The 13,866-nt window shown below is 35.1% G+C and overlaps 1 protein-coding gene across 1 annotated transcript in view; it reads right to left on the bottom strand.

The window, feature by feature from the left end:
* Window positions 1–13,866, bottom strand: part of DPH6 (diphthamine biosynthesis 6) — a 188,686-nt gene that overhangs the window by 24,493 nt on the left and 150,327 nt on the right. The window contains exon 14 of the mRNA XM_010007704.1: window positions 12,889–13,294. Within this exon, the coding sequence (XP_010006006.1) occupies window positions 12,889–13,294 (406 nt within the window). The remainder of the gene's footprint in view (window positions 1–12,888; window positions 13,295–13,866) is intronic.

Genomic DNA, 13,866 nt, shown 5'->3' with positions numbered 1-13,866 from the left:
TCTGTCCTACGCTTTTCTAGAAAGAGCCGGTGTCTGGGTTTCGGCATCGTTCCCCGCAACAAAGCGCAGCAGCACAAGGAAGTTTGTTGTTTCCCCCCCCCCCCCCCCCCCCCCCCCCCCCCCCCAAGTTTTCCTATGTTTGGACAAGCATATTTAATTCTCACCCTCTTGCACAAAGTATATAGTTCTTGTTATTTGTTTGGTTTTTTTCCTGAATGACTTCATTGGAGGCACTGAATGGGTATTTTTGAAATATATATGTTACAATTATTAAGATAGTTAATCGTGGGTTCCTAGCCAGCTCAGAGCTAAAAATATAGCATGTCTTGTAGCAGATCTTCTTTAGTGTGACATCAATGCACCCTGGTACTGATGAAGTATTTTTAATATAATTATTGACTTTGAATGACTATGTTTAAGTGATGAAAATTTCTAGAATGCTTTTCAGTCTCTCTGCAGTATATTCATGAAGGTGAAACATAAACAACATGGAAAAGAAGGTGGAAGCCCATTTTAAGCAATATGCTTAGAATAACTCCTGCCTAACACCAAAACCCAAAATGTTCCTTCCAATTAATACTTACCAAAGACTTTTTACCATCATATGGTAAACATACTAAAGGATAAGTATTGTGGCATTAATTTCTGTAGAAAGGAAGTATAATGTAGCATGTTTCCTAACAAAAAGGAATTTTAATATGCCTATAAAGTTTGGAAAACTCCTACATAAAGTATTTTCAAACATGTTTAGCCCAAAATGAAAAGCAATCATTTTAATGAAAGCACTGTTAAAGTAGCTGAGGTTTCTGTTTCCAGATTTTTAAAGGATCAAAAGTTTAAGTTGTTTGCATACCATCACAGCTAAAAACAAACACAAGAAAAAAAAATAATTTAGAAGAAAAGTAAACTTCAAAAAGTCTAATCTAAAGATACAAATCCTGATTATTTCTGTTGCTATTGTGGGTTGAGTGACCCAAATACTTGATTAGATCACAGCAGGTAAGTTAAACTACGTGATATGAAACAAAATAATTCAAAGAACATTCTACGTAGTTAATGCAAAGAAAAAATAGAATAATCAGCTAAATTAGAATATATTTATTTTCATGTATGCAATTTTAGAAAATGCCCTAGGCTGGCTTCAATTAGTCATGCTTTTCAAAAAAGTCTGGGAATGACAGATCCCTTGATAATTCTAAAATGATGAAGTTACACCCAATAGAAGAGCAATCTCAAACTAGATTTGATCTCCAACTGCTTTCTGGAACAAGGCATGCATTTCAATGAACTCTTCTTCAGGGCTCTGTTTACCTATTTTGATTATTGTGCTGCCTCTAAACAGCATCTCATTTTGAGAGTTGCTGAGTATCTGTAACTTCAGCTAAGAACTTCAGGAAAATAAAGCTCTATAATTTTGCCATCTTGGGTTCAGTATCCAAATCACTTAAGGCTTCTGTGCTACAAACAGGAAGCTTCTTGTACATCTCAAATGCGTTTACATATAGAGCATCAGTATGTGGATAAGATACAGTTGAGAGTAAAATAGATGACATACTGTTCTTTTTCTTACATCTGATTTCACCCCATTATCTGCTATACTGAGTCACACGTTCCTGGCAGGATGATTAAGACAAGTCAGTACTCTGTAAATATCAGAAACAGCAATCTTCAATATACTCTTTTGTTGTTGTTGGTTTGGTTTGGTTTGGTTTGGTTTTTTTTCTCCCAGCAATATTACTACTAGGTGAAACGAATTTATTTTCAAAGTTCATGAAGTCTTTATGTCCTGATGAGCAAAAGTTTTGAACAAAGCTTTGAAGCTCTCTAGAGGTATAAAAGTTGTAAATTTTACAGCTTGCAATTTTTTTTTTTTTTAATTATTTTTGGAATTCTACGAAAATCTGGCTATATTAGTATTTAGCACCCAGATCAAATGGGGTAACTATCTACTAATGTGTTTAAATGAGGAAAACAAAGGGTTTTCCAGTTGAAGATATGACATAAATTAACTTTATAACCAGATTCTTCATCCTAAGGTGTCTCAATCATTATCAAATGAATTAGACTCTAGAAACACATTGGCTTTACATTGTCACAAGAAATACTGCAGAGATATCAGAGCCCGATAGTAATGTGAATGCTGAGCTTGTATCTTCTAAGATAAGAAGAAAGAAAAAAGGACAAATGTGCACACTACAGAGAAATGAGTTAAAAAAAAAGAACAAAGAATCTAGAAAATTCTAAAGAAACATTTATCTTTGAAAGATACACTCCAATAGAAAAATCTTGCTTGCTGGTTTTAGTAATTATTATTCAAGCAAGGAGTAGCAGTCATCTTTTGTAAAGAGTATGGAGTATTAATGATAGAATGACAGACAGAAAGCAACTTCCCCCTCCCCCGCCCAGAATCTGCAGTTAAATGCCACTCTTTTTAGGCGATTCATTGTATTCTAATAATAATATGGAATAGTCTTTTCTCTCTTAGGCCAAACAAACCCAGTCCTTTCAGTCTTTTCCTGTATGTTCTAGACATCATTTTAGTGGCTGTTCTCTGAACTTTCTCCAGTATGGTGATCTCTTTCTCTTCTTACCCTATCCAACTACTCCAGGTGTGCCAGACCAGCTCCCTCTGCCTGCTGGCCACACTCCTGCCATTCAGAATGTAGAAACAGAAGGAATGTTCAAATTTGTTACAATGAACAAAATTTACCTCTTTTCCAATTATCCAGTGTTGATACTGAAGACTTAACAGTGCGAGTAGAAAAGAAGTGCCTGAAGGGACTATGTTATAAATATGCTTTCCATGTCAATGAATGAAGAGCTATTAATTGGATTTTAACACAGCAGATATGATGCATTACTAGTAAAGCTGAGCAAACCCCAAAGAAAGGAAAAAAATACAAATTTTCATTGCTTGTTTTTCTGAGGATTGGAAATTTCTCAATTATACCTAATAAGATTATGTTATTTTGAATATAAATTTATCAGAAATTTAAGAAGAAATAAGCCTATTTGGAGCAGCACTGCATATATGATGCAAAGTCAAATTGCATGAAGTGTTACAATGGCAAAATACTTTCTTTGATGGTTAGTTGCAGCTGTTTTCTTGGATTAGCAGTTACAGGGCAGATGGCAAAAACAACAAAACAAACTTTCCACTTCACTTTTTCTTGATGTAATGGCATAATTCTGTCAGATAAATAAAATCACACCCCAAACCCAACTTATTAAATGGGTGGTAAGTGGTTGAACAAAGTTACAGTAGTTTTATGGATGCTAAGCACAGATTTTGTACATTTCCTTCTAAGTCAGAGTGTAATTTTAAAAGGTGTTTCAAAACCGAAACTCCTTTAGAAATGTATGCTGAACGTATTTTAATCAGAAATCTGATTTGTAATACTTCTAGAATTCAGAAAATAATTATTCAGTGGTGTCCTTCAGACCTGTTTCCAGTTGCAGTTTTCTCAGAATTTAAGAGACTGCAATCAAAAGAAACTCCAGATCCACATCTCAGCAGCCTTGAAAGGCCAGCATTGACTGAGCACCAGAGATAGCAAACACTGAAGGCTTCTTGCCCTAAACATACCTATGGAGTACAAACAGGACTTGTTTCCTTGCGCAGATTTCTGTCCTCAGGTCTCCTCAAGTCCAAAAGAGAGATAGCTTAGCCTGTGGAGAAGGGTCAAGGACAGTGGAAGCAAATGGACAATGGAGTACAAAGGTGTTTCATCATTTTTCACTCTAAATAATAAATTATCTTTGTGTCCATGCTGTCCCTGGGCTTCAGGAAGGTAGCTTCCTTGGCTTCCACTATCCACATGGACAAAAGATGAGCTCTAGGCTATTAAAGCAAACTACGCTGGCAGCAGCATCCTCTCATGCTGTTAAGTTTCTGCCTGCATTTGTGGTTTGACTCAAGGCATTACCTCAATATCTTTTTTAGTTTCAAATCTTTGAAAGGAATTATTCTGTGCCATTAGGTAACAAGAAGGTTTTATCTGTCTCCAAGCCAATGGCCAAACTTTTCAGATAATCTCAGAGACTGTTTAGATGCATTGTTGAGAGACTGCTGACAGCTGAATTTGATGCCCAATATATTGAACAGATATAACCAGATAGAGAAGAAAAGATACCATATCCTGCTTGTAGGACAGAGGATTTCCAAAGGGCTGTCACTGGAAGAGTTTTCAAAACAAATTTAAGGTATTTCCCATTTACCTATTATTAGAGCCCTTAAAACTTAATTTTTCAGCAGCTGTTTTTCTCTATAAATCATCCAAATGAGGAACGCTAAGTATGACTTCTGATTGTCAAGTCATCTGACAAAGTGTGATAGGCTCTGTCAGTGGTATCTACATTTGAAAAAGGGTAAGACCTTACAGAAAGAAATTAACTCTGAGAGACTGGAGAACGAAGAGCTGTAGGGGAAACTAGAGAGGAAGTGGAAGGATTTAAGGTAAGATTTATCAATGGTTTTGGCCATCAGTCAGTGCTAGTTCTGACACCTGGATCTTCCACTTTCTATCCAAGACTGATGTCCATTACTGCTCTGAGGATGTAGACCAAGAAATGGGAAAATTTCAGTATCACAACTGAAGTTGTGAGGGCAATTTCTAGTGAGTGGGCACAGCAGAATACCTCAAGCTTGGGAAAAGCGCTTGGAAAATGGAGAAGAAAAAAGAAACAAACATGAAAAAATATATTTGTCAGCTTCTTACACATATTGCCAGGGCAGGAAAATTTCCAATGACAAATATTTAACTTCACATGTGAATTGTCACTTAGCAGTACAGAGGAAGGAAGTTTGCAATCATAGCTTATTGGGGTTTATTGTCAAAACTAATAGTTTGACAGTCTGCAGATAGAATACCTATTTTCCAGGCTACTGTTATTAGCAGTGCTAAAAAGATCTGATTGAAAAATACCAAAGTACAGCTCCTGCTGTCCATCAGCAATACTTTTAAAGGAGGTTAGGAAAAGTTATCAAAGAAGATTAAACTGATGCTTCTTAGTGCATAGGTTATGCCACAGAATAACCAACAACTGTCAGGCCAGCGAACGAACATACAACCCTCCTGTGGATCATCCATTCTATGGGACTTCATGCACCTCCCCAGGAACAAGCTATCCACTCATTGACCTTCCTGCTACTGTTAGTGTGTTGTTAATTATATGGTTATTGGTCGGAAATGCACAGTTCTTCCTTACAAAATTAAATATTTTCTTTCATTGAACTATTTCTTAGGTCTGCAAGACAAAGATCAAATGGCAAGCATGTTGGTACTAAAGAAGAGGATACAAAAAAGACAAGCTAGTCATGCCAAAGGTTCCTCTAGAGCAGTGTTCTGTTTCAAGAAATGTTCCTTAATAGTATCTAGAATAAGCAATAGCAAGGGAAGCAGGTCTGATATCCTCAGTTCACTTTCAGCCTACAATGATTTTAAGATCAATAGACTTCCTAAGGCAGATGTAATTTCACTGGTTTAAACACCATCATAGTTTTTTTTTTTCTTCACTTATAAATAAAAAGCAATACAGATTCTATGTAAATGGTGCAGAAGTCTCTAGAAATCTAAGTTCTTTAAATCTTTATTGATGTAGAATTGTAGAATTGGTGTCAAAATGTTGGCATGTTGAAACAGTCTCAGAAAAAAACGACTTCCTATGTAGCTTTAAACTGTGATTTGTCCTTAAAAGCTGAGGTTGTCACAAATGGTTTCTGCATAGATAGACAGATCATATATGCCTCATATATTAAACACCAGATGATCCAAATTTGGCAATGATTGCACGGCTGATGTGTTTGTTATAAGAGGCTTTTATAGTTGTTCTCTGCCAACAAAGCAATAAAAAAAAGCATAGCTTCTCAAAATCAATTTTGACATTGTAGTAGGATGCTTCTACTTTATACATATGCATGTATACACTTATGCATATTCGGACAGACCATGTATACATACACCTGCCTAGAAGACAGCAGTTTTCCAGAAGAGTATTAACTTCTTCAAGCTCCTTGTAGAGTTAATTACCAAAATTATGCCTTCTGATTCATTACAGAATTGATTGGGTTCTCATTCCATAAGTTTCTTTAAATCTGTTCTCTTAAGATTTTCACCTTATAGCTTACTGCTTTTAACAAATTAGAGTGTTTAATGAGATAACTTATAAACTAACACCAAGCAGCAAAGACACTCCCCAGAACACCATAAAAAATTGTTAGCATTTTTGAAACTGAATATGTGAGGAAAGCAAATCAGTTTTCAACTTGTATGCAAACTTAGGAAATTATTCTTTATCACCTATGCATTACTTTACAAAAATTCAGTTTTCTGACAGGCCCATTTTGCCCCCCAGGTCAACACATGTAAATTTTCAACAGAAAAAATAAGTAATTCATGTGCTGAAGAGCACTTCAACCTGATGTGGAAACACGATAGGAGGGACAGAGCAACCTATAAATGCACCCTAGATTTTGGTGGCAGGAATTCTGAAAGAAATATGAAATTGTACACAGTAGCTTTAAAATATAACCTTACAGATATATTGCTGGTTGTCTATATCAAGGACAAAAGATGCATGTTGTATATCAGTCGTGGGTCAAGCAATTAAAGATTTTTTTTCCATTTAAAGTTTTAGCCAAGTTTTTTATGTATGACTATGTAATACATAACCTTTAGATGTCACATGCTGTCCACTTTGAATAAGGATGAGTCCTAACTTTGCTATGTGGCCTTGGCACTGAGTGGTTGATTATTTTACCGATCTAGTATCTGTGCTCTTAAAAAATGCATTTCCCATCCTTAAGTACAGAAGGCCACTGTAGTATCTAATCTAATCTAAAGTAGGATCTAATATATTTTAAGCTGCTGCACAGGCATAAAACACTTGCCTATGCAAATTCAGTCAAGAGGCAACATTACTATTAAAACAATTTTGCCATGTCTTTGAAAGCAGACAAAAAAATCTTTTTCCCATAGTTTTATGTGAGATTTTCTGCTGAAAATATGTATACAGTTTCTTGCAGCAGATACAATAACAGCACAACTGTGAACATGGACTAAAAAAAATCTTGAATTTCTGCATTTTAGCAGTAATTTAATATATCAGATCTCTTGACTGGATACTTTGGGTAGCAACAACCAGATCACAAAGCCATCTCTGTGGCTTAAGAACAAATTTAGCTACTTTCAGCTTTTTAAAATGTAATTTCTAACACACTTATGAATTACATCAATATTTCCTGATTGCTTATGTATATTATAATCTGATTCATTTCCCCAAGTACTAATTTAACTTCTTAATTTTTTATTTCAGTTTTTCTGTTTGAGCCACAGCAGTGTAGGTCTGCTGCATAAACTATTATACTTGGCAAAATTTTCATTTTCTTAACAGGAAATCCAAGAAATCTAAAGTGACATTTTCCTCTTCTCTCAGGCTGACAACTGTTCTCAAATTTTTTCATGTAGCCTAAATTAATACAATTTAGTGGAAAACCAAGTTCAACTTTTACAGTCTATTTCAGACAGCATCATGATATTAAAAAAAAATATTTTTGTTCAGCCAAATTATACGTTAGCCACAAAAATCACTTCAGTAGATAGTAAGTGAAAAGCTGGATTTCAAAAGGACCAGCACTTGAAAAATATCAACACTTATAGACTCAGAATCATATAATGGTTAAGGTTGGAAGGGACCTTAAAGATCATCAGGATCCAACCAGGGACATCTCACATTAGACCAAAGCCTCATCCAACCTGGCCTTGAACACCTCCAGGGAGGGGGCATTCACAACCTCCCTGGGCAACCTATTCCAGTATGTTGTGCATGCATCAAGGTGTTACAATGTCAGTGCAAGGACTCCTAACCGAATGCCTAATCACCAGGGCTTCTCTTTCAATGGAAGAAAAAGTTCTATTTCAAGTAAGATTTTCTATAGTCCAGTTGAATGATACTTGACTCATATTAGATTTTTAATTTTTTTTTTAAAGCATCATTGAAACATAATAAACTATTAAGAGCCTTTTAGTCATAAGCATTTACAGAGTACAGCCACATTTAAAACTAATTATATATTCATTTTAATGCTGCTATGAGACTGACTTTCTATTCCTGTTCTCTTTTGCCTTTTTATATTCTCACTTTATTTTTTCTGTACTATTAAAAAGGGATTATGTAATGTGATGTTCTGGTGAATGCAAGACCTTTTCTACTCTCTAATAAATATTCAAAAATATTTTGCATACATCCTGTGAACAAGGCTTGCAAAATCATAATGGGATGACTTATGAACATTCATCTCTCCTATACAGAAGTATAATCTAGTCAGCTGGATGGTATAGCAAATTGTCCTGACACATTTATATTAATGCACATTTAAATGAGAATAAGAAATAGTCAAATTTATGTTAAAGACTTCTAAAGGCTTAACAACATCTTACTAAGTATATATGTCAGCTTAATCTAATCCTACTACTTCTAACGCGTTCTGTGGTCTCAGCACGGTGCCCATAATGCTCTCGTATGTTATGAGGGATTGCTTCTAAGAAGTTCACCATCAGTATTACACTTTGTTCAATAAAACTTTATATCTGGTTTTAGGAAGACAGAAAGCTATCTGTCTCAAATTTGCATTACAAACCTTTAGCTTCTTTTGACATCAGTAACACTGGCTATAATAATTACCAATAATCTGTTACAATATGCAATGTATACATATTCTTGGTTCTCATCTTACTGTGTTAGTTACAAAAAAAAATCTCTAATTTATTTGGACAGTTTTAAATTAACAACAATTTCTTTGCATCAAAAAAGCACTCATCTAAACAGACGATCATCTGAGAAGATCTGTGGCAATATTTCCTTCTTTCACTCCAACCATTTTAAGTTCTAATCAGAAAAAAAAAATTATAAAAAAAATATATTTCTTTTCCATGCTTTTGCTAGAGGAGACAATACATTGCAATACATAATCTTACAAGAATTACTGAATAGTCTTAGTTAATCTTAGGACATGATGGAAGTCCACCTGAAATCCACTAAGACTGGAGCAGTTATCTCCATAACCATCTTGATTCTGAGACAGACTAATTTCTATATTTTCTGTTATAGATACTCATGTGTTTCACATTAAAAATATTTTAATAGCAGTGTCTAGCATCCCCTACTATGCTATTAATGTTGTGTTTCCTCAGCAGACAATGCATGTGATGGTAGTCAAAGACTCCAAAAGGACAGACCTACTTGTGGGATTAGCAATGTCAAACACATTGAAGATCAAACATGTCACTATCGGATCATCAAACAGATGGTTATCAGCCAGCACTACCTGAACTGGATTAATAAATGGCAACTGAAAAACTGCTGTCTCAATACCACCTGGGTTCTGGTAGCCACAACAAGGAAACAGTATTTTTTAAAAGTCTGTGTATTAGGACAGCAATTTTTTAAGTTAAGGTCAGTATATTTCTGCTTTATCCTAGTAAAATGCTATTCTGTGTTGCAAAGTCAGTTTTACTAACTATCTGATCAGTAGCACATGTAAGTTCTGATATCCACCTCGACACAGACTGCAACAAAAAGTATCCTTTGGAGGTAGTAGAAATCACCACAGAGACATCCAAATACTCAAAATATCTTAGGGCAAGTCTACAGAGACAGGTGTAAGCAAGTTTTTGCCATTCTCAGAGCTGACAAGACAGCAGTGCTGCTTTGTAAGCCAGTACTGTTCCCTCTTGTGACTTGCTACAGTCATATTCATGCATTCTATAAAAAGAACGATCTTATTTGAACTTGCCTAAATATATTATAAGTATGTTTAAAATTCTTTTCAGCTAATGAATTGAACTTCTGGGTAATGTAAAACACAGTATTTTTTCTCCTCGGACTATGAGTTGAGTTTTAGGAAGAAGGCTGACAAGTTAATGGGCTGTTATAGATGAAACATGAGGACCACCTAAAGGCTCAAGAGGAAAACAGGAATACACTATGAGAAACAGGAAGAAGATGTGGTCATCAAAACTTAATCTCTAACATTTTGCACTGATGTTATAGTCAGGATAAAACCATGAGATTCACAAGAAAGACCTGATATTAGTTCTGGCATATGACATCTGTGAAGCAGGCTAAAGGACAAACACATTTGTAGTAGTTCTGTCAGTCATAACTAAAGACTGCCAATAATAACTGAGAAGATGAAATACAGACTATGTCATCTTGTTTATGGACAATTATGGACACTGCCCAGGGGATACTGAAATGAATGGGAACATCTTGGAGATCTCATACAGTGCTTATTCAACTAAGAGTTAATATATATATATATATATATGTGAGTACATTTTAAATTATGAAAAGTATAATTGTAATAATAGTACAAAGGACAGTCAAGGACATAGGTCATTCATATGCTGCGTCTTTTGGAAAGCTGAGGAGGCTTCACTGGAGACTAGGTCTTTCAAAGCTCCAAGGACACCTATTAGCAGAACACTTAAATGTGTCCCGCTGTCTTAACAATATATTAAAAATTAGTCTTCTGATTTTGAATCAGAAAAAGTGTATATATATATATATATATAATTGTTTTGTATCAGATTGAAACTATCAGTAAGACACACTTCAGCAACTATTTAAATTTGATAAACTATTTTAAAATATATTGTGTATTTCTTCTTCCCATTATATGAACTTTCTGGAAATTTTTCCTAAGTAGAAAAAGTAATTTTTAAATTCTTCATCAATGAATTAGTGCTACTTGTAAATTTAATGTATTCTATATATTCTACAGATTTGCAAGAATGTACTTCTTACCAGTGGGGATAATGATAAAATTGCTATAATGACAGCAATTATTATGACAGTGCAGAGATCTGAACACAACCAGAATGAATATATGACAATCACAACAAATCTTTCTATGTCTATGCCGTTGGTAACATAATATGAAATAAATTAAAGCGTGTATTTATGTGCACAATTTATACATTATATTGAGCAATATATTTAATAAAGCAAATGAAATTTATTTTGATATAATTATTCTATGTCCTGAGAAATACTAGAAAGAGAGCAGGCAAAATGGTAATGTTAATCCCATGCCAGGAACATGTTTTATCAGGTTTTCTTTTAGCTCTTAAACAAGATGCAGTAAAAACAACAACATTCTGTCAGACTATATGTTCATTCCTTGCTTCCTGGATTAAATATGCTTATTGTATGCCACATTTTTATAGCTTTCAATTCCTGTATTTTAAATCTATTAAACAATGTCAGGTTGAATTTTCTTCAAAAAATGCTGCAGGTTAAAAATAAAAAAATAGGACAGTAGAGTATTTGAGGGCTAACATTTATGTCAGCTAATTAATATGGATCAGTTGTGGTCTGCAAGGATTTTTAAAGTGCATGCATGTTTGAGATAAATATAGACTAAGGTTCTGATTTTGTTCTTTCTAAATCAGTAACAAACCTCTTACTGTCTTCAATACAAGTATGGTCTAACAGTTTTGTAGACCTGACAGATAAAATAAGCTTTTGTGCTCTTGTGTAATGTTAGTTGTCCCAAATTGAGCACAGACCAAACCATAGATAATAAGAAATAAATTATATCTGCAACATTGTATTTTTTGTTTTGGATTCTCTTTACTTGGTAAGGGAATGAGATTTTGAAACAATAAATATTGAGGAAAAAAAATAAAATTGGTTAGCAAGTTCTGTTTAATGTTGGCAAGAAACCAGCCCGTGTTCAGAACCAGTCACCCTCTAATGTAAAAAATAGAACACCATTTCCTTGTTTTAAAACATTACTATTTCATATTTATTCTCAAAAAAAGTGCCTGCTAGCAGACAGAATTTTATTTGAGCATAGTTCTACATTATCACAAAAACCTGGCTATGAACAACTGTTCAAAGACTTTTATGCAAAAGATTCATCCTCCTTAGATATGATCCTGAGGTGGCTGGATTTCTCAGCAAATTCTCTTTAATGGAATCACAGAATAACTCAGATTGGAGTGAGATCATCTAATCTAACCTTATACTCAAAGTCAGGCGAGCTGTGAGATCACAAGTAATCTGGGGCTTTATCCTATTTGCACTTCAAAACATCCATATATATCCTTTCTACACGAGAAGCATGCCTGGTCATCAGAAAACGGACAAGCATATCTTAATTATAGAATTGTTTAGGTTGGTAAAGACCTTTAAGATCTTCAAGTTCAAGTGTTAACCTAACCCTGCCAAGTCCAGCAATAAACCAAGTCCCCAAGAACCACATCTACACATCATTTCAAATAATTCCAGGGATGGTGACTCAACCACCTCCCTGGGCAGCCTGTTCCAATGCCTGAAAACCCCTTCAATGAAGAATTTTTTCCTAGTATCCAATCTAAACCTCCCTTGGTGCAACTTGAGGCCATTTCTTCCTGTCCTACCACTTGTTATTTGGGAGAAGAGACCGATCCCCAGCTCGCTACAACCTCCTTTCAGGTAGCTGTAGAGAGCAATAAGGTCTCCCCTCACCCTTCTCTTCTCCAGACTGAACAACTTCAGTTCCTTCAGCTGCTCCTCATCGGACTGATGCTCTAGACCCTTCACCAGCTTCGTTGTCCTTCTGTGGACATGCTCCAGCACTTCAATGTCCTTCTTGCAGTGAGGGACCCAAAACTGAATGCAGTATTTGATGTGCAGCCACACCAGTGCCAAGCACAGTGGATGAACACTTCCTTGGCCACACTGCTTCTGATACAAGCCAGAATGCTGTTGACCTTCTTGGCCACCTATCCTTGAAAGGCACTTCTAAAATTTCTTCTTCTAATGAAACCTTAAGTTTAGGCAAACAAAAAATTACCTTACACTTAAGTATTAACACCTGGTTTCCATCATCGTAAGTCTTACCTGTTTGTAGTGTTTCAGCATCAAAGACATCCTCCTTGAAGAAAGTTCTGAAGGACAAAGGACTAGCACTGCAGTCTTCTGAAAGTTTATTAACAGCTTGTCTAAACATAGCAACTAAGTCTTGAAGAGGTCCATCTAAATCAAGCTGAGAAGCGGATGGTGAAATCAAGCTCAGACGTATAGAGATGGATCCACAAGATGCAGAACGAGACTCCACAGATTCACACTCAATTTGGAAGCCCTCTGACAACACCTTATTTGCAAAATGTTTTCTTTTGAGTGGATCATCAACTACTGCAACAACATGCCATTCAATGGCAGCATCTCTGGGTAGGTGAGATACTACAACCACAGCAAGCAACCCACACACTGCAGTTTCATCATGGTATGTCTCTGAATCTTCAACCTAGAAGATAAACAAGATATTGTGCATATTACAGAGCTGGTAGAAATGAATGTTGCTCATATCCAGGCGATATGTTCAAAAAAGTATGTGCAATACAAATATTTCATTGAGATTGCTCATTTTTGCAATCTCAAACTACTACTATGACTGTACCATTTTTAAAAGTGTTGATCATAATGTATTTTGAACTCATTTTGCAATAAAAAATGGTTCTTACCAGAACTGGTAGGACTTACTGAAGCTACAGAAATGAGTTAGTAAGGCACATAAGATTTATTTTAAAAGTACTATGGATATAGTTCAGATACATCAAAGATACAGATAATTTTGAACAGCAAAATGATCTTGCACAAACCCTCTTAGAAGAAAAACAATATTTTTTCTTAAAAGCAGAGCTCATTTAGAAAATATATTTAAATTATGTTCACATCAACCAGCACATCAAATTAGCTAACTTGCTAAGATAACTGAATAATGGAGTTCCTTTTCCTCTGATTGTGGGACAGGCCTTCTGCTTAGTTCTTTGTAGAAATTTAGCATAAATTGCACTGTAGCATGTTAACAGGTAGAGG

This window comes from Chaetura pelagica, unplaced genomic scaffold (assembly GCF_000747805.2).
Source record: "Chaetura pelagica isolate M959 unplaced genomic scaffold, ChaPel_1.0 scaffold70, whole genome shotgun sequence".
In the NCBI taxonomy this organism is placed as follows: Eukaryota; Metazoa; Chordata; class Aves; order Apodiformes; family Apodidae; genus Chaetura; species Chaetura pelagica.
Note: the sequence above shows the minus strand (reverse complement) of the source record. Positions and strands in the feature narration are given on the sequence as shown.